The 22,161-nt window shown below is 37.9% G+C and overlaps 1 protein-coding gene across 11 annotated transcripts in view; it reads left to right on the plus strand.

The window, feature by feature from the left end:
- Mga (MAX dimerization protein MGA) overlaps nt 1–22,161 on the plus strand; it is a 116,142-nt gene that overhangs the window by 88,262 nt on the left and 5,719 nt on the right. For 8 of the 11 annotated variants that reach the window (XM_029570273.1, XM_029570270.1, XM_029570276.1 and 5 more), the window contains 7 exons: nt 1,392–1,689; nt 2,738–3,361; nt 6,139–6,429; nt 6,624–8,113; nt 11,763–11,890; nt 16,140–16,191; nt 19,217–19,423. In XM_029570273.1, coding sequence (XP_029426133.1) covers nt 1,392–1,689; nt 2,738–3,361; nt 6,139–6,429; nt 6,624–8,113; nt 11,763–11,890; nt 16,140–16,191; nt 19,217–19,423 — 3,090 coding nt within the window. The remainder of the gene's footprint in view (nt 1–1,391; nt 1,690–2,737; nt 3,362–6,138; nt 6,430–6,623; nt 8,114–11,762; nt 11,891–16,139; nt 16,192–19,216; nt 19,424–22,161) is intronic. The other 3 variants (XM_029570278.1, XM_029570279.1, XM_029570280.1) reach the window with 2 other exon arrangements.

Below are 22,161 nucleotides of genomic sequence, written 5' to 3' on the forward strand. Positions count from 1 at the left end.
TTGCACGACATGGGTGCACTTACCTACATGCAGGCAATACACGCATACACATAAAATTAAAAAAAAAATAAATATTTTTTTAAATTATGCTATATATGTATGTATAAGGTGTACATGAAACCTAAATAAATTGTGGTTTGACTTGGATCCCATCTCCAAGATAGTTGTGGAATGCAAATATTCCACAATCCAAAATCTGAAACTCTAAATCCAGGCATTAAGATAAGGATAAGGAATACTAAACCTTTATAGATTTTGGAGAAGATAATAGTAATCTTAAATTAAAGGCATGGGTAATTGGCCTAGATTCTACATAGCCTAAACACTAGTAAGGTTTGCTTTTGGATAGAAAGATCACACTTGTTTTTGTACCAAATTTGAGGGATAGCGATTCCTGATCTCTGGGAAGAATAATGATTTTAATAAAGTAGCAAAGAATAATTTTATTTTGTTTTGGAAGATGGAGTAGATTGCTATAGGTACCCCCTCCCCCACTCCCCATTTTCTTACTCCATCTTCTATCTTTTGCTTTTAAATGATGAAAAGGAGACCAAAAACTCAAGATATCACCCAATAGAGTGACCTAGAAGACATGAGCAAGAAACTTTGGAGGCTTTTTTTTCTTTTTCAGCATACATACATACTCTCACTCTTGTAAGCTGCTGCCTAAGATGGGCAATGTGATCATGAGGCACCATAGAAAATGTATTCTTCATTTGCAGATTCACTTTCTTTTGACCACTTAGTGACTATATCTAGAATTATACTAAGTTTATGTCAACATTTTATCTTTTGAACCTGTTTTGTCCACAATATGAAGATAGTATCTTTAGAGTTGAAACTTTAGAAAACCAAAAAAACTGAGATGACTTTGTAGCATAGGTTATTGAACAGTGAGTGTCTTAAGACTTCAAAAGTAGATTCATCATACAATTTTTTAGATATGAAGGATACTTGAAAGGATCCTTGTGTGAGAGTTTGTTATGCCTTTAATCTTATCAGAGATTCTGTGGATCATAGTTATTCCTTTTGTTAATAATTCATTAATAACTACAATTGCTTATTAAAGTAAAAGAATTGGATGAAATTTTGAGACCAGTTTTCTTTCACATATCTATGATGCAGAAATGAATTTAGTTTCTAAGATTCTCTGTTTCCAAACTATACAATGAAGAGGTTGACATTAGTCCAGAATATCAGATGATAGCATCCAATTACAGATTATCCTGAATAGAAAAACTCCACTTCTTTTTTTCCTTTACATCTGAAACATAGACTTTAAAGACAAAACAAAATAAAACAACCCTTATAAAAATGAAGCCCCTGTCAAGGGAGAGGAGTTAGCAAGAGAATTTTATCTTTACAGAATTTCTCTTTGCCACTTGTTTCAGGTTAATGGTAAGAGTTACCCGCAGGCTAAGTTGCTATTGGGACAGATGGGGGCATTGCATCCAGCCAATAGGCTAGCTGCTTATATCACAGGCAGGTTGCGACCCTCAGTCCTGGACCTCTCAACCCTCAGTACTGTCATCTCCAAGGTAGCATCCAATGCCAAGGTGGCTGCGTCCAGGAAACCACGCACCCTGTTGCCTTCAACATCCAATTCCAAAATGGCATCCTCCTCCGGCACAACGACAAATCGCCCTGGGAAGAATCTGAAGGCATTTGTCCCAGCAAAAAGGCCAATTGGTAAGTTAGAGATAATACATGGTTTGGAAAGGCCTGTGATTTAGTGTTGCATTACATTAATGTCCATAAGTATTCTGATGACCTGTAATATTAGATTAATTGAACTTTAGTTTTACAGTTACTTTAAAGACAGACTGGTTATATCAATGTAGAAAAGACTTAAGACTTCGCTTTTATATATTTTTTCTAGTGTTTTTCCAGTGAGGATTGGGTTTTTGTTTTTGAATTCCAGGCGTATGCATATTCCTTGGAATTATGAGTCTTGAGCTGGCAAGAACTAGTGGAGTAGGTCGGTATAGGCTTAAAATAGAAGGTTCTTTTACAACAATTTAAAAATATACTGCATTGTTTTATACAATTCCTGTCTTAGAAGTGAATACTTCTTTTGCTTAATATTTTAGTGCTATAGTCTGAACTAAATTGCCTTCTTGAAGCATTTCTTTTAGCCTTGAAAGTATCTACAGTTGGCTTGTTGTTTCAAATCTGTTTAAGAGTGTTAAGTAAAAAATGTCAATTTTGTCTTCATTTTTATTCCTTTAACAGGAAATCTGGCTGAAAGCTGGAGTGAAGATATAGGATGGGCATTTTATGCCTTAAAAATAACCTATTTTTGCCTCTTTAGAAAGCAGTTTTAATTGCAATTTCAAATAAAAAAGCAGTCCTACCCTTTTGAAAATATGTGTATATTTTAAAAATATGCAGTACTTACCTGTCTCATAAGACAGCCATAGGAGTTACGAAGGCAAGAGGACATAGTAGAAACAAGTTTTCAAATTTGAATTAGAGGGGAAAAAAATACTATCCTCTAGTGTTCTGACAATTTAAATATGTTATGTAGCCTAAAGAATTTTATAACTTAGAATTAGCAGGCTTTGCTTTGGGTTGAGGAAAGTGTTTGATTTCTGTGGGTGGAAACTGGCATGTGCAGGTGGATAGTAACTTTTAAGAATTCACCCAGTGGTGCACAACTAATGTTGATAAGCACAATCACTGTGGAGGGCAAAATAAGAGAACTGAAGATTTTTGACCTGCAAATTTTTATTTGCAGCGGCTCGACCCTGTCCTGGTGGTGTGTTCACACAGTTTGTGATGAGTAAAGTTGGAGCCTTGCAGCAGAAGATCCCTGGAGTTAGCACACCCCAACCCCTGACAGGGCCACAGAAGTTCAGTATCAAACCTTCTCCAGTAATGGTCGTCACACCTGTGGTTTCTTCTGAGCCAGTTCAGGTGTGCAGCACTGTGACTGCTGCTGTCACTACTTCCCCTCAAGTGTTTTTAGAAAATGTTACTGCTGTGACTTCTGTGACTGCTATTTCTGACTTGGGAGCTAAAGAAACTACTTATTCCTCTGGTGCCACCACGGCTGGGGTTGTTGAGAGCTCTGAAACTAATACCAATACCCCTGTAACATCTACCCAGTCTACAGCCACTGTGAACCTTACCAAAACTACTGGGATAACTACCCCTGTGGCTTCAGTTGCATTTCCCAAATCATTGGTAGCATCTCCTCCAACCATAACTCTTCCTGTTGCTTCCACTGCCTCCACCTCCATAGTCATGGTGACCACAGCTGCATCTTCCTCCATGGTGACTACATCTACTTCATCTCTGAGCTCTGTTCCTATTATACTCTCAGGAATTAATGGGAGTCCACCTGTGAGCCAGAGACCAGGTAAGTCCTAGGTGTTACCAATTGCTTTACTGTGCAGCTACTTAATACAGTTTTTTAGTTGTAATAGAATCAGGGGTGTCCATCTTGACATTGTCATCTACAAATGTTTTGGGGCTGAAGTCATAGCTATCCTGGGATGCATGAAGCCCATAGGTTGGACACACCTGAATGCATATTAGGGTTAACACATACCATGTTTCTGCTGTAATGTGATATGTTATGTTTCTGAAAAACTTGGCATTCTATAAAACTGAATCCTAAAAATAACAGAGTTCATGGATATAGGAATCAACTCCTAAAGATAATCTGAATAGGTTAGTGGTGCTGGAGTTTGCCCTAGGAGGGACTTAAAAATTCTTTAAAAGCATTAGAATGGAAATGATGGCTGGAAGACACTAAACAATCTAAATGGTACTAGAGTTTTGAGTCATTAAACAGCCATTAAAGTGATATGGAAGTGCAACATGCTACGTGTTTAAGAGCTAGGACTGCAGTTCTTTGGTGGGTTTTTTTTTTTGGGGGGGGGGTCTTTTCGAGACAGCGTCTCCCTGTAGCCCCAGCTGGCCTGGAACTCACTCTGTAGACCAGGCTGGCCTTGAACTCACCTGAGTGCTGGGATTAAAGGTGTGTGCCACCACGCCCGGCCTGTTTTTTTTTTTTTTTTAATTGAATTTTTGTGTATTTTGTACAGAACATTTTTTTTTTTTTCCTACAGAACATCTTAACTCTATACCCCTTCCCCATTGGTATCCTCCTATACCTCCCCCACCTCTACTGGAATGCATAGATTTTGTTATTTGTGTTAAGGTCTATCATGTCAAGTTAGTGTTCTCAGATGACCCTCAGTACAAGTTCATCCACTGGCCGTCTAGTCAGCCTATCTAGAGTCCCTCCCTTTAAGATCAGCTGGGCCGGGTGTGGTGGCACATGCCTTTAATCCCAGCACTCGGGAGGCAGAGGCAGGTGGATCTCTGTGAGTTCAAGGCCACAAGGCCAGCCTGGTCTACATAGTGAGTTCCAGGACAGCTTGGGGCTACAGGGAGACCCTGTCTCAAAAAGACCAAAAACTAAAAAAAAAAAAAAAAAGAAGAAGATCAGCTCTTCCTCACCCAGCAGTAATCAGCTACCAATAATTCTTGAACTAAGGTTGGGTCAGCTGTCCATTTTCACAATTCTGTGCTGGGTTGCTGTCTACCTGAGTTTGCATGGGTCTTGTGCATGCTGACACCATTGCTGTAGGTTCATATGAGCAGGGACGCAGGAGCCTATAGGACTCTATTTCCATATGGTCATGCACCATGTCCCTCGCTCTTAAAATGTTTCTGCCCCCTCTTCTGCAGTGCTCCCTGAGCCCTGGGTAGGTGGATTTTAATATAGGAGTCCTGTCCAAGGACCCATACTCTACAGACTCTTATTCTCTACATTTTGGCCATTTGTGACCTTTTCTGGTTTTGGCCCTTTGTTGCATTAGGGAGCTTTGTTGATGAGAATTGAGAGACGCATTAATGTTCTCTTTATCCCTTGTTCAATGTTCCATGAGCCTTAGAGTATGCAACTTGGCGGCAGAGTACTTGCCTAACTTACATGAGGTTCTGCATTCAAATCCAGTACGGAAGAAAAAAGACTGGTAGTTTTTTCTATATGTAATTAAAATTGAAATGGAAATTAATTTTTCTGACAATAATAAATAGCATTAAGAAATTTTTATTCATTGTTTTTTGTAATTTTTATTTTTTTAATATAAAGCTAACTTAGTTATGTAACTGCCACTTTTAAAGCTGTGTATGTGTGGTTTTGTTCTCAGATCATAAAGGGAATCTCAGCTTGGGCACTTTGTGACCTTTTCATTTGTCTTGGAAACTCAAAATTTGTTTTTCAGCAATGTCATATTAGTGCACCAGTTTGAATAAAATGCTATTCTATCACTGTATTTACTGTTAGCTTTATAAAACTTTTCTTTTCTTTTTATTTTTTGCTTTTTGAGACAGGGTCTCTTTGTAGCCCCAGTTGGCCTAGAACCTGCTTTGCCTCTGTCTCCCAAGTGCTGGGATTAAAGGCGTGCATCACCACGTCCGGCTATACCTTATTTCTTTATCCTTATAACCCTAAATTTTTTTTTAACTGTCTTGCCCCCCCCCAACCAGACCGTATTTCTTTTCTTTGAATTCTCATAATTTCATGTCATTGAAATGGGAAAGGTGTTTTTGTTTTGTCCCACAAATACTTAAACTTCGTGATTGTTAATTTTAATGCAAAGAAACATGTCATATACTTCATTAACTTTATATTTTGAAAGTAGAAGCTGTGAGACCAAATCATAACACTAACTTTGAAGTTGAAGAAGAGAAGAAGAATTATATCATAATCTCTTGAACTTAAATGTAAATCCAGATTGAGTGTTTTGCCCAGGCTTTTTGTTAGATAAAAGCATTGTCTTTTGAAATATACCTCTTGACGATGCATTTCTTTTTAAACCATTCTGAACATAACACTCTACAGTGTTTGGGCAATATCTGGCACAATTGCATGGTGGGTCTCAGGACCTACATGGTGATTCTTCTCTGACCTATACACAGCACACACACATGGAGGGCTGGAGGTGGGGTAGGAGATAATTTTAAAATTAAAAACATGAATAGTTCTTAGCTATAAATAGTGCATTATTTCATCAGCTTTTTAATTCAAGTCAGACATTACTTGCAGCCTTGTCATAATATTTTTTCTATATGTTTTAAAGATAGATTCTGATAGTTTCTTACTATTTTCCTGATTTTCAGAAAATGCCCCTCAAATTCCAGGGACTACTCCACAGATATCTCCTAACAGTGTGAAACGTACTGGACCTCGATTGCTGCTGATTCCAGTGCAGCAAGGTTCCCCTTCGCTTAGACCTATCTCAAACCCACAACTTCAGGGACAGCGGATGGTCTTGCAACCTGTGAGAAGTCCAAGTGGAATGAACTTGTTTAGACACCCCAATGGGCAGATTGTCCAGCTCCTCCCTTTACATCAGATTCGAGGGTCTAATACCCAGCCCAACTTACAGCCTGTTGTATTTCGGAACCCAGGTATAAAGTTAGAGATCTTCCTGATGAATTGTGTTGCTGTTGTTATGTTGTTGAATAACTTGACCAAATGTATGTTTGACATATCAGATTATTATTTTTAAATCTCTTAAACTACAAAACAGACCTTAGAAGCCTTGATGTGAACAATGATGATTTAAAGTTTTTTTTTTTTTTTTTTTTTTTTTTTAAACCAGGATCTGTGATGGGAATTCGATTACCAGTTCCTTCCAAATCTTCTGAAACTCCATCATCTTCTCCCTCATCCTCTGCTTTCTCTGTCATGAGTCCTGTAATTCAGGCTGTTGGGTCTTCTTCAGCAGTAAATGTCATTACTCAGGCACCATCAGTGCTTTCCTCTGGACCTAGTTTTGTCTCTCAGGCTGGTACATTGACTCTGAGGATTTCCCCTCCTGAACCTCAAAGCTTTGCAAGTAAAACAGGTTCTGAAACCAAAATAACATATAGCTCGGGAGGACAACCTGTTGGTACTGCTAGTCTTATTCCTCTTCAGTCAGGTAGTTTTGCCTTGTTGCAGCTCCCAGGACAAAAGACTGTTCCTAACTCCATTCTTCAGCATGTTGCTTCCCTTCAAATGAAAAAAGAATCCCAGAATGCAGACCAGAAAGATGAAACAAACTCTATAAAAAGAGAACAGGAAACTAAGAAAGTTGTACAGTCAAATGAAAAAGCTATAGATCCTGAAGCTAATATAAGTAAGCAAAACTCAGAAATTATTACCTCGGAAGAAACCTTGACTGATGCCTTGGATGATGAGGGTGATCATGTGGATGAAGAATCCCTTGCAGAAGATGGTCTCACAACTGTCAAACCTGAAAACTCTTGCATCACTGAGCCTCACACAGATGAAGACTATAAAGATGTTAATGAAGAGTCTAGGGATAGCAATCAGAATAGTTCCAAGGAAAAATGTACTGTTCCAGAAGTTAAGACCATTTCTGAAAAGGTCAATAATTTGACAGTTCAGAATATAAGTAAAATACAGCCTCAGAAGTGTGATGGGACAGTGGAGCAGCAAAAAGGATCAGACAATCCAGAGGAAAACCCAAATGAATTTCTTGTCATTTCTGAGGAAGAACGTAAATTTGAATTATCAGGGAGCCAAATTAAGGAACAGCAATCTCATTCACAGCCAGAAGCTAAGGATTGTGTAGACTCTGTGGGGAAGGACAGAGAAAGATGGAAAAAACACCTAAAGGGTCCTTTAACTCGGAAATATATTGGAATTTCACAAGAATATAAGAAAGAGGCAAGCATGCAGTTCTTTAGAGAAACAAAGCCATGTCAAGAAACTTCCAGTGTGTTTCAAGAGCAGGGCATCTCTGACTCACTTGGAAGAAGTGGAACTACTGAGAGTGACAAACTTTTAAAACCTGCGTGTGATTTGTGGCATGGCATTTCTAGTTCTGCAGCCTTCTCAATTGTTCCTAGGAGAGCTACAAAAGCAAGCAGAGGGAACGGACATTTTCAGGGTCATTTTCTGCTACCAAGAGAACAGATAAAACCAAAGCAAGAGAAGAAGGGTGGGAGAAGCAGTGCAGACTTCACTGTTTTGGATTTGGAAGAGGAGGATGAGGAGGATGAGAATGAGAAAACTGATGATTCTATTGATGAGATTGTGGACGTTGTTTCTGGCTACCAGCGTGAGGAGGTTGATGCAGAAAAGGTGATGAGCCTATTTTTATTGTGACTGAAACTTTGTGTATTTAAATGATTAGAGATGCTAATTTTTCTAGAGCACTAAAACAGTACATTCATTTGGATGCTAGGTTTAGACCATTCAGATGACTCTGGTTTTAAAAGTGTGTCAATCAGGCAATATTCTTTGAGTCTGTCATTTTGGTAAGAGTGGCTTGATCCTTTTGAGGTACAGGTAGTTACAGAGTCCCTAACAAGTTGGAGTTTTGAAGATCTTTGAAAGTTCTACAATCAGCTGATCCCAGTAGCTTCTGTCACATTGAGATAAGATTGAAATTTATGATACAAACAATGAATGGTTAACCCTTGAACTAGAGGAGGACCAATTTGCCTGTATTTAGAGAGAAATTTTTCTCCTTAGAAAAACTGGAAAGTACCACCTAATGTTTTAATATAGTCCTGCTTTAAAGTTGCTTTTTATACTGGGGCTGGAGAGATGGCTCAGCAGTTAAGAGCACTGGCTGTTCTTGCAGAGGACCTGGTTTCAATTCTCAGCACCCACATGGCAGCTAGCAACTGTTCGTTTCTCCAGTTCCAGGAGATCTGACACCTTCTTCTGACCTCTGAAGGCATGCATGACATTGGTGTACTTACACAGGCAGTAGATGTAATGAGTATTACATAAAATTAAGTATAACTAAAATTAACTATGTTGTAGTTATAATTTATATTCTAGACTTTGACCATTGTCCTTTATAATGTGACCTTTATAGTTTTATGCTTTAATTTGCTTGAGGTATTTTTGACAGGTTTCCCGTTTGGAGGTCAGTTAACTGAATTAAGCAACTGAGGGTCAGGTATGATGTAGGTATGATGTAGGGAAAGAGTTAGATAAACCTTTTCAGTACAGAACCAGATAGTAAATATTTTAGACTTTACAAGTTAGATTACATCACTGCTGTGGTAGTATGAAAGCAACCACAAATACGTAACTGAATGAGTGTAGCTTTGTTCTAGTAAAACTATAAAAATTGGTGATGGACTCTGCTTTCCTGAGCAGAAGGTCTGATATTAAACATTTAAGGATATCAGACAGCTGCTTCAGGGTGCCTGGAAACTTAAAAACTGTCTACTTTCTTCAGGAGCAGATGATAAAATCTCTGTACAATTTGTCATATTTCAGAATCTCACTTCCTTGAGATTTAACTCCTGTCAACTGTTATTTCCTTATTAATATTTAAATGCCTTGTAAAATACAACAAAAAGATAGTTCAGAGCTCTAATAAAATAGCAGGGTGTGGTCATGCTATTTAATCCCAGTTTTAATCTCAGTACATGGGAGGCAGAAACTAGTGGATCTCTAAGAGTTTGAGGCCAGCCTGGTGTATATATAGTGAGACCCTCTAAAACATTTTAATATTCTTGTATTATTTCTGTAAGTCAGTTGTCTCATTTAAAATAAGTATATAGCTTTAAAATTGGATAATTTATATATGCATTTGCCTTATGCTTTTTCTGTAGGCTAGTCAGTCCTTTTCAGGAACATATATCCAAGAATATTGAGTTTCTAAGGGTTACATTGCAGAACTTGTACTTTTGTAGTCAATCTGGGTAACATTAGAACAAAAAACAGTACAACTTGAAAACTAGTGAAAACTATTGTAGTCAGTAGAACTGACAATAGAACCTGTAGAATGCCTTAATCTTACCAGGAGATGTTGCTTGAATGTACTAATGACAGAAAAGTTACACTGACTTTTTAAAAAATACATGGGACTAGAGAGTTGGCTCAGCAGTTAAGAGCCCTGGCTGCTCTTGTAGAGGACCCGGGTTCAGTTCCTAGCACCCACATGGCAGCTAACAACAGTTTGTAACTCCAGCTCCAGGGGATCCTTCTGACCTGCCTTCTGACCTCTGTGCCCATTGCATGACATGGGTGCAGTTACATATATGCAGGCAATGCACTCAAACACATACACAATATGTGTACAATATGTGTACCAAACTACCACAACAATAAACTCATGCAATAGGCATACATTCTTCCATTTAAGTATTATAAATCATGTACTTACATTAGTAACTCTTTAGATTCTGTTGGTTTTTGCTCCTTAGAGTTAATAAGAATATGTTTAAATTTAACATACACTTTATGCTTAAGTTGGGGTGGGCAGCATAAATGATCTCTATCAGCCTTATGGAGGCTTTAATTTGAGGGTAATTTTTCCAACAACAACTCTAAACATAAGAGTTTTAATACGGTGATTGGGATTCTTCATTTTGAGTTATGCCTCTGAAGTACAGTGTAAATTTATATAAAGATAACACGTGTTTAGTTTCTGGCATAGTGAATACTACTTTGAAAAATAGACTTTAAGGGGCTGGAGAGATAGCTCCAGCGGTTAAGAGAACTGACTCCTCTCGCAAAGGACCCGGGTTCAATGCCCAGCATCTACCTGGCAGCTAACAATTGTCCATAACTACAGTTCCAAGGAATTCAGTGCCCTCTTCTGACCTCTGTGGGCATTGCATGACATGGGTGTACTTACACACATTCAGCCAATGCACTCGTATACATAAAATAAAAATAATAAAAACAGGATTGAGCCGGGCGTGGTGGTACACGTCTTTAATCCCAGCACTCGGGAGGCAGAGGCAGGCATATCTATGTGAGTTCAAGGCCAGCCTGGTCTCCATAGTTTCAGGACAGCTGGGGCTACAGGGAGACCCTGTCTCAAAAAGACTAAAAAAAAAAAAAAAAAAAAAAAAAAAAAAAAACCAGGATAGACTAAAATATCTGGTCAATTTAATACCATCCATATAATTTTGTAAAAGTATTCAGTGAGTTTCTGGGACAGTTGTTCAGTACTTAGTTGCCTCTTTTTTTTTTTTTTTTTTTAATTTTTTGTATTATGAAGAACAATACTTAAGATTTCTTTTGAAACCAGAAATTCCTCAAAAGCTCTTATTCTGGGGGCTGGAGGGATGGTTAAGAGCTTGCAAGAGCGGCAAGTCTGGGTTCAGTTTTCCATACCCGCATGAAAGCTAACAACTGTCTGTAACTCCCAATTCCAGGGACACCTTTTTCTGACCTCAGCAGGAGGCATGGCATGCACATAGTATACTTACATAATGCAGGCAAAACACTCATGCACATAAAATAAATTAAAAAAAATATTTTTAAAAAGGTCTTACTCTGTGGGGTAGGAACTGTGGGATTGTATTCTGCCTTATTTAAGGTAATATATTGATTTGTAAGCATTTGATAGGATATTAATCACAGAACCTTCTTAAATAGGTATTTTCTGTTTTTTGGGAGGTGGGGGTTGAGGGTTCCTGATAAGATACTGAACCCAGGGCCATTTAAGATTTTTCTAAAGCTTTACTACATGCATACCTGAATTTTTGTCCTTTAGAAATATCACAGAAGCATCAAATACAGCTTCTTAGAAACTCTGGTTAATGATAACCTGTTTAATATACATCTATGACTTAATGAAGGTCTTGGTAATCATGTAAAATCTTCATAACTTAATTTCTTTTTATGATTAACAAACTTAGGACTATTAGTATTTGTGTTATAAGATCAGTGTTTGGCACTAGTTGGTTTGATAAGGGAACATTGCATTTGAAAAGTTTAGATGTACATTATTTACTATTGTAATACTGTATTTCAGAATAACTGCGTAGACTATATTGAGGATGATGAGCAGGTGGATGTTGAGACAATAGAAGAGCTCTCAGAGGAAATTAATGTTGCTCACAAGAAGACTGCAGCAACTCACATACATTCATTCAAACAGCCGTAAGTCTTATTTAAATCTTTGGAGTTTTGTTTGTAACTAGAAACAAAACTAAATACTTTGTTTTAATGCTCTGGGTAACCAGTCTGTCTCCATTATTCCTTGAGGTTTATTTTTTTCTGGTTGGTTTTGATGAGTTGAAATTAAGACTAGCATTTGAACATCAGTGTATCAGTCTCTAATGTGCTTTTAGAGACTGATACACTGATGTTCAAATATTAGTCTTATAGTGTATAGTTATTTAACTTTGGACAAATCTAAGTTCTCTGAACCAAAATGTCTCCATTTGGAGAGTTAGAGTAAATAACATACATAATTTGTGTAATATTTAATATGAGTGTGCTACTCAACAAAAGTTAATTCCTTTATATTTTAGGAATAAGGCATTAAATTCTAAATCTAGTTATTTTACTAGCTGAACATGTAGGACACAGGTATGAAAATGTCCCTCCCCATTCCACTGAGATGAAAATAAAAGATATATGGGAATTTGCTCAGACATATTAATTTCTCTGTTGTAGTAAGCTTTGTATTAGGAGTAGAAGTGAGAGAGAAGGAAAATGCAGCTTTAAAAAAAAATTATTTCTATTTTATATGTATGCGTATATTGTCTGCATGTGTGTAACTGCACCTGTGTCATGCAGTGCCCTTGAGGTCAGAAGAGGGAGTCACATCCCCTGGAACTGGAGTTATGCATGGTTATCAGCCATCATGTCAGTGCTAAAATCTGAACTCAGGTCCTCTGCAAGAGCAGCCAGTAAGTGCTCTTTACTACTGAGCCATCTCTCTAGCCCAACTTCTTTTGTCTTGTTGTTTTTTTTTTGAGACAGGAGTCTCTTCCAGGCTGGCTTCTTATGTACCGAGGTTGGCCTTGAACTCTCATCTTCCTTCATCCACCTTCCAAGTACTGGAATTACAGGCATGTGCTATCATGTCTGGATTGGAAGATGGAATTTATTTTATCCCAGACCTCGTATATTTCCGATGAGTTGAAAAAGTAATTCGTGGAGCTGGAGAGATGACTTAGTGGTTAAGATCATTGACTGCTCTTCTAGAAGACCAATGTTTAATTCCCAGCACCCACATGGTAGCTGACAACCATCTGTAACTCCAGTTCTAGGGAACCCAACATCCTCTTCTGACCTCTGTGGGCATTGCACGACACAGATGCACTTACACACATGCAGGGAACACACTTATACACATAAAATAAAATAATAAATAAAGAAAAAGTATTTTTCTTCTGAGGTGTGGAAAGTTAGAACTTACAATTATGTTCACTCCAGAATCATTTACAAGCTACTTCTGTTACCTGTTAAAGAGTTGAAATCCCATAAAAAACTTATTCAGTAGCATTTCTGGAAAGCTGGATAATAAAGTTCTAGATATTAAACCTGGGTTCCTAAACAGCCACAAACAAAAATGTAATCTTAAAAAATAACCATTACAGCTGGGTGTGGTGGTGCACACCTTTAATCCTGGCACTCGGGAGACAGAGGCCAGCCTGGTCTCCATAGTGAATCCAGGACAGCTGGGGCTACAGGGAGACCCTGTCTCAAAAAGACCAAGACCAAAAAAAATATTTTTGGTTCTTTGAGGTTTGTTTGTTTTTTTGTTTGTTAAAAGCTTTCCAGGAATTCAGCTAACAACTGTGAGGACTTTTAGAAAATTATATTGATAGGCACTGAAGAATTCAGTAAGTAAATAAAGCATGTTAATAGGTTAGACTAATAAAGAGCAAGGAATAATATACAAAGATGATAAACTATATAAGAATAGAAATTAGAGATTTAGGGGTTGAAGGTGTTGGAAGGCTCAGTGGTAAAGTGTATATTTATAATGCCCTCACCAAAATAATACAATTTAATTTTTAAGTCTAATTAAAAATAAGCGTTAAGACTGAGGCAGGAAGATCAAGAGTTTGAAGCTAGCCTGCACTATGGAATGAGGCCCTGAATCAAATATTAATAGCAAAAGAAATTATAAAATACTGAAATTCCAAGTTGGGGGAGATAGCTCAGTGGGTTAGGGTACCTGCTAAGAGTAATTTCTTGAGTTTGATCCCCAGGATCCATGTGGTTGATGGAGAGAAAATGGACTCCCCTATGTTGCCCTCTGACAACATACACATTGCATTCCCCTGACAATTAATAAATGAAATAATAAAATTCCACCAGAACACTATGAAAACAATGAGAAAGTAAACCCAGGCTCTTAAGAAAAGTATTTGTAAAGCATATAACTGATAAAAGGTTCGTAACAAGGATATAAAAATTGTTAGAAATTTGAAAAATAAAGATAGTCCAGTAGAAAAGTAAGAAATGTGGGGCTGGGAAAGATGGCTTAGCAGTTAAGAGCACTGGCTACTCTTGCGGAGGGTATGGGTTCAATTCCCAGCACCCACATGGCAAATAACTACCCTTAACACCAGTTCCAGGGGAATTTGATGCCTTTTGACTTCTGTCAGCATTGCATGACACAGGTACACTTACATACATGCAAGTAATTCACTTACTTATACACATAATTAATAAATAAATATATGCCAGGCGTGGTGGTGCACACCTTTAATCCCAGCACTCAGGAGGCAGAGGCAGGCAGATCTCTGTGAGTTCAAGGCCAGCCTGGTCTTCTTATCGAACCCAGTCCAGCTGTGGCTACAGGGAGTCCTTGTCTCAAAAAGACCCCCCCCAAAATATAAATAAATAAATATAATATTTAGAAAAAGAAAAGTAATGTCCATCAACACAGTTGATCAAGAAACCATGGAAGACCAGTGAGCACATACAAATTTATTGAACCTCACAAGTGATTAAGAATAATAGGGTGGGGGGGCATCTATCGTGAGTGACACATGTAGGGCAACTAGATTGCTCTGCTCACGGAAATCGACATCAGGAGATTTCAGAAGCATAATTTTTTTGGTACTTGGGCAGCTGGTGATCATTGGAAAGAAAAAAAAAAAAGAATAATAGGGGAGCTAGAGAGATGACTTAATGGTTAAAAGTACTGACTGCTCTTACAGAGTACCTGGGTTCGGTTCCTAGTACCCACATAGTGTCTAACCACTGTCCAAAACTCCAGTTCTTGGGGATCTGACACACTCTTCTGGCCTCTGTTCGCATTGCACAATGTGGATGCATTTATATCCATGCACACAAAACACATACACATAAAATTTAGATAAATTTTTTTTTTTTTTTTTTTTTTTTTTTTTTTTTTAAAAGTTTTAGCAGGACTTCCTGCTTTCGGCCATTGGCTGCTCTTCTAGAAGACCTAGGTTCAATTCCCAGCACTCACATGGTGGCTAACAATTGTCCATTTATCCAGTTCCAGGGGATCTGACACCCTCTGCTGACCCCTGCGGTCATTCAGTGCGCTTACACACATGCAGGCAATACACTCATACACAAAAACTAATAAAATTTTTTTTTTGGTCTTTTTGAAACAGGGTCTCCCTGTAGCCCCAGCTGGCCTGGAACTCCTGCCTCTGCCTCTCAAGTGCTGGGACTTATAGGCATGCGCCACCAAGCCTGGCCTAAAATATTTTTTTTAAAAAAACCATAAAAAAACATGAGACGCTCTCAGACCATAAGTGGCAGCAAGCCCAAATTGTCATTACCATTTTGGTATACATTGGCATCTCCTGTAATTGAAGATGTGCATTCTTCCTTTCACGCAGCAGTTCTATTCAGATTATATCCCTGCAAGGGGTTAATACACAGGACTGTACCCCACAACACTGTTGGTTGTGAAAAGTTTTTTGACAGTTCATATTAAAATGAATGAGAGTTATGTATCAACATACTTTTGAGTAAAACAAATCAGTTCAGAAAGCTGTTGTTATATTTTTGTTTAGAAATAGAAATTCTTTTGTAAAACTGAAGATACACATTTAAACTTGCATGTGCTTATAAGAAGAAAGGTAATGTGATGGAGTAAATTGCACATAGTATTTCTGTTTTCTACAAGAATTATTTCTCAAGCTGATGTATCTGGATGTTCATGATGCATTTGTTTATACAGTTTTCTGTGTCTAAAATATTGCATGATTGGAGAGTAATTTGTAGTTTTAGTGACTGTTTGAACATTAGAGATAAGGTACATTGTTGAATAACTAATGTATCATCTATTGTACCTTGGAGAAATGGTTACAATTTAGACAAACTGAGATGATGTAGTTTCATACAGGTGTGAAATACAGTATTACTGGATTTTAGTAAGATAATAAAAAATACTCTCTTTATCTAGGTGCCATAATCATATCTCTTCAGATGAAAAAACTTCTGAAAAAAGTCGAAAGGTATTTAAAATATATTTAATGATTATTATTTAATAAAATGAATAATGTTTCTCTTTGGATAGAAACATCAGGTCTATTAACCAATTTTTTTTTTTCAGGATTGTTTTTACTACCAAGTTATTAAAACTAACTTACCCTTCTCCCCTTATACTACTTGCTTTTTCCACTTTTCCCAGAGGATAGAATGTTGAGGAATTAAAATGAATGTAGTTTATGAAAACTGATGTGTTTATTTGAAAATGAATCCTATAGTGTATTGATATAATTTTAAAACAAGCTGGTATTCTTGTTTGCCTAGGCTCATGATTTTTAATGACATACAAATTTAACTATGCCTAGGAGTTCAAGAAACCATGGAATTGCAGACCTTTTTAAATTTTCTTTCTGTACACAGTAAACAATAGCATGGTTGTATAATTCAGGTAGAAGAGAGTTTGGTTGCCTAAACCATTTTCTACATGTTATTCTGTCATCTTATTTTAAGAGATTTAAAGATAACAATGGAGGTTGGGTTGAGAATGGCCTTCTAGTCCAACAAGTCCTTCCAAAGACCTTAGAATGATTAATTTGGCTTTGATCTGATTTGAGGGTTTATATGAGAAATAACTGCATGGTTATAATCACTTCGAAAATAACCACTGTTTTGATTTAGTATTTTCTTTTCTTTTGTTGAGACAGAGTCCCCTGCAGCCCTAGCTTGGCTGGAACTCACTATGTAGACCTGACTGACCCCAAACTCAGAGATCTGCCTGCCTCTGCCTCCCAAGTGCTGGGGATAAAGGAATGCAACACTATGCCAGGCTTTGAAAATATCATATTTAAGTTTTTCATTCTAATAATTTGTGTGTGTGTGTGTGTGTGTGTGTGTGTGTGTGTGTGTGTGTTTTGTTTCGGGAGGGGGTTGAATTTTTATTTTGTGTGTAAGTGTTTTGCCTGCATGTATGTAAGTGCATCTATGCTTGCAGTGCTTGTGGAGGCCAATGGAGGGTATTGAATTCTCTGGAACTGGAGTTATGACAGTTGTTAGCTGCTGTGTAGGTGCTGGGAACTGAACCATTGCTCTTAACTGCTGAGTCTTCTCTCCAGCCCCTGTTTTTTTTTTTTTTTTAATATTTATTGTTTTTATTTTATATGTATAAGTGTATTGCCCGCATGTATGTGAGTGTACCCGTGTTGTGCAATGCTGCGGAGGTCAGAAGAGGGCTTCAGATTCCCCTGGAACTGGAGTTAAGGACAGTTCATAGCTGCCATGTGGGTACTGGGAATCAGACCCGACTCTTCTGCAAGAGCAGTCAGTGCCATCTCTTCAGCCTCCCCCTGTTGTTTTTTAGACAAGGTCTCACTATGTAGTCTAGGCTAGTCTGACCTCTATGTGACCTTGAATAGCAATAATCTTCCTGCCTTAACTTCTCCAATAGTAGGATTAGAGGCATGAGTAACCAGGCAGCAGCCTAGAGCCATTTTTAGATAAACAAATTTTCAGATAGGCACCTAAAAATTCAGTTCATGAATTAGTGTCATAATAACATACACACTGTTGACAATTTCTTTTTAAGCATTTATAGCCTAAGTAAAATATGGGAGACTGTTTTCAAGAATGTACAAATATAAATCACAAATTGGGAAGTGAGAGGAAAGAATAACAGGAAAGATGTTTATAATCATTTTACACAGCGAAGGGGCAAAATAAGCTGCTCATTATTGCTAAAACAAGAAATTAAGATAGAATTATATTCAGGTTGCTCAATGGATCAGTAGAAAAACTAGAGTTAGAACCATATTAGAAAGATGGAATGATAAGATACAAAAGTAATGTGAGCAAAATCTTCTTTTGCATAGCAAGAAATCAGTAGATATTGATAATTCACAATAGGAAAAAGAAGCTTATATAAGTACTTAAGAATCTAACAAAGCCACCAAAAAAGAAAAAGGATCATTACTCCTGAGCACCCTGGTATAGGTGAAGGGCATATATTTCCAATTTATTATAAGTTATTGTTGTATTTACAACTCTATTGCCTATGTTTTCTTTATAAAAATTTTAAGCCTGGAGAGATGACTCAGTTTGTTAAGTTGTACCAACTGCTCTTACACAGGATATGAGTTTGGTTCCCAGCACTGACATCCACATCAAGTAGCTCACAACTGATTGTAACTTCAGCTCCATGCTATTCAACATCTCTGGCCTCCACTGGCAGGTTGCACATATACACACACACACACAATTAAAAATAAAATCTTAGAAAAAAGATTAAAGAAATTTATAGAAAGACGTTTAAAATTAAAATAGAATACATAAGACAAAAGAAACACTAAAGGCCAGGCATGGCTGCAAATGCCTTTAATAGTCAGGTGGATCTCTGTGAGATTGAGGCTAGCCTGGTTTATGTAGCAAGTTCTAGTCCATAGGGATACCGTGTCTAAAAAGTAAAATAAAAAAGCAAAAGAAAAGAATCCCTAAAGTGTGTTGAGGGTCAAGAAAAATTTTCCTCAAAATGTATACAGTTGTAATGTTAATGTTAGGCTTTAATCTATGATTGACAGGGAGGGAGAGGGGTGAGGAATCCAGGTGCAGACAAAAGCCCTTATAATGGCAAGGAGGTATGGTACTGCATAATGTGTTTGAGGACTATTTCACTCTTAGAAATGGTTAGAGGGACTGTGAGATTGCCCAGTAGATAAAAGCACATACTGCAAAGTCTGATGACTTGAGTTCAATACCTAGAATGGATGTGGTAGAAGGAGAGAACCAACTCCTGCAAATTGTCTTCTGACCTCCATGTCTGCATCGTGTCATATTTGTGTCACCACTCTTCCCCCAACAAAATAAGTGCAATTAAACTTTTTTTAAAAACTTTGAGAATTTCATACACGCATATAAAGTGTTTTGATCAAATCCATGCCCATTCCCTCCCCTCTAACACTTCCAATATCTCCCCAAATCTTTTTTCTGACAACTTCATGTTCCCTCCCCCTCTCCCCATTCCCCTTCCCCCTCTCCCCCCCACCTCCCTTGTTTGGACAGGTTCCACCAATTTCTCCAAAAGTGAAACATGATTGCTGGAGTGATAAACCACAGAAAGAAACAGAAGCATTTGCATATTACCGCCGAACACACACTGCCAATGAGCGGCGGCGGCGTGGTGAAATGAGGGATCTGTTTGAAAAATTAAAGATTACATTGGGATTACTTCATTCTTCCAAAGTTTCTAAAAGTCTCATTCTTACTCGGGTAAGTGTTCTATGTAAATCAAAATACAAGCTTGACTAAAAGAATCTTATAGATAATATGAGAAAGGAAATCCATTGTCATATGAGGGAGATTGAAGCAGAGTTACTTGTGTTTAGTAATTAAATAGGGTATAGTGGCTGAACATGTTGGTTCATACCTGTAATACCAGATTTGATAGGTAAGGTGATTGCCGTGAGTTCAAGGCAAACCTGGGCTGCAGAGAATACTGTGAAACAAACAGAACTAGTAAATGCCCAATCAATCCCTTGGGAATAAAAATTATTATTATTTTATGTTGTCACAATAACTTTTCATTGAATATTAAGTTCTTTTGTGTTTGGGAATGGGGGCGTGTGGAGGGTGTGTGTAATGCATGAATGTGAGTCCGCACGTGCATGTTCCTATGAGCATGAATACAGAATCCAGAGCAGGATGTTGTGTATCTTCCTCTATCACTTTCTGCCATATTATCTTGAAACAGTCCCTCATAGAGCTGCTAATGCTATACTAGCTGGCCAAAGAGCTCTTGGGATCTGCCTGTCTCTGCTTCCTAGTGTTGGGTTACAGACACATACAGCCATGCCTAGCTTTTTATTTATGTGCTGAAGATTCAAACTCAGGCTCTTATGCTTGTAAAGCAAATGCTTTTTATCAGCTGATCCATCTCCCTGCCCCAAACAGAGCTATCCTTTCTTCAAATAAAGTCAGAGACTCTGAGGGCTGTGGAGATAGCATGAAGACCTGAATTCTATAGACCCAGAATCCATGCTAAAAAGAAAAAGCTGGGTGTGGTAATATGTACTTTTAATTCCAGCTCTGGGTAGGTCTGTAGAGATCCCTGGGACTTGCTAGTCAGCCAGCCTAGCCTACATGGTAAGCTCCAAGGCAGTGAGAGACCTTGTCTGCCTAACCCCAAAAGGTATACAGTACCCGAGGAATGACACCCAAGGTTTTCCTTTGGCATATATACAAGTGAAAGATTGGTTTAACTCTGTCTGTGTACTAGTTTTTAATACTGTTTTCAATAGCATTTAGAACAGTTTATCGCAGTGCAAAATACATAGCATAAGAATGTTTTAACACACTATTTTGCAGTACTAGGGATTGAACCCAGGGTCTCATGCATGTTAGACAAGCACTTTCACCACTGAGTACATCTCTTAACCTTCAACACACTCTTTTTTCGTTTTTGTTTTTGAGATGGGGGTCTCACTATATGTGGCCCTGGCTGCTCTAGAACTTGTTATGTAGACTAGGCTGGCCTTGAACTCACAGAGATCCTTTTGAGTTCTGGGATTAAATGCATGTGCCACCACACCCGGCTTAATGAATTTCTTGATAAATTGTCAGTCATTTTATTTTATATTTATTTGGTCTTTTTGATACAGAGTCTTCCTGTAGCCCCAGCTGGCCTAGAACTCATTATGTAGACCAGTTTGGCCTTGTACTCAGAGATTTGCCTGCTTCTGCCTCCCAAGTACTGGAATTAAAGGTGTGTGCCACCATTCCCAGCAGTTGTCAGTCATTTTAAAGAAAATGAAATATTCAAGCTAGCAGAAGTTTTAACTTTACATATAGATCCTCTAAAGTAATGCACATCTAAAGTAAGTACACATCAAGAATTTATATTCCTCAGGAGCTAGGGAGATGGCTCGGGATCAAGAGCAATGGCTGCTCTTGCAGAGGACCCAGGTTTGGTACCAGCACCCACATACATGGTGGCTAATAACTATTCCTAATTCTAGTTCCAGGAGATCCAGTGCCCTCTTCTGATGCCCTCAGGCATTGCATGACCCAGAGCTACACTTAGATACTTGCAGGCAAAATACTTGTACACATAAAATAAAAATAATTGGGGCTGGAGAGGTGGCTCAGGAATTCACAGCACTGGCTACTCTTGCAGAGGATCTGGGTTCCATTCCTGGCATTCTCATGGTGTCTAATAATATCCGTAACTCTAGTTCCAGGGGATCTGACACTCTCTTCTGACTTTGGCGGTTGTGTGACACGCATGCACTTACATACATGTAGGCAATGCACTCACACTCAAAAATAAAAATGATAAATTAAAAAAAAATAATGAAAAAGAAGCTTGACATGGTGGCACACTCCTTTAATACCAGCACTCTGGAGGCAGAGGCAAGCAGATCTCTATGAGATTGAGCCCATTCTGGTCTACACAGAGAGTTCCAGGCAAGTTGGATCTACAAGGGATACCCAGTCTCAAAAAGCAAAAAACAAAAAAAGAAAGACTGGAAAACAAACAAAAAAAGGAAGCATGTCCCTCTACTGAAATGTTACCTCCAACAGATTATTTTAAAATTTGATTGAAATCTTAAGCAAAATGTGAATGTGTTGTATCTCTCTTTTTTTAAATTTAAATTCATTTAGAAATAATCATTGTTTACATTCCCTAAAATTATAAGCTAGAAAACTTAATGTAACTTAACAAAAAAAAATTGTCAGGCTAGGGATATACCTCAGAATGAGATATTCCTCACTTCCTTAGCGTGCACAAGTCCTTAGGCTCAGTTCCCAGCACTACAATCAGTGAATCAATCAGTAAATCAATTTCTGAAATGTCAAGTTTTATAATGTTCTAAAATACTAACTTAAAATATTTTTATTAAAAATACTTTATTAAAAATATTTCCAGCCGGGCATGGTGGCGCATGCCTTTAATCCTAGCACTCAGGAGGCAGAGGCAGGCGGATCTCTGTGAGTTCAAGGCCAGCCTG

This window comes from Nannospalax galili, unplaced genomic scaffold, assembly GCF_000622305.1.
Source record: "Nannospalax galili isolate Female #2095 unplaced genomic scaffold, S.galili_v1.0 scaffold342, whole genome shotgun sequence".
Lineage (NCBI taxonomy): Eukaryota > Metazoa > Chordata > Mammalia > Rodentia > Spalacidae > Nannospalax > Nannospalax galili.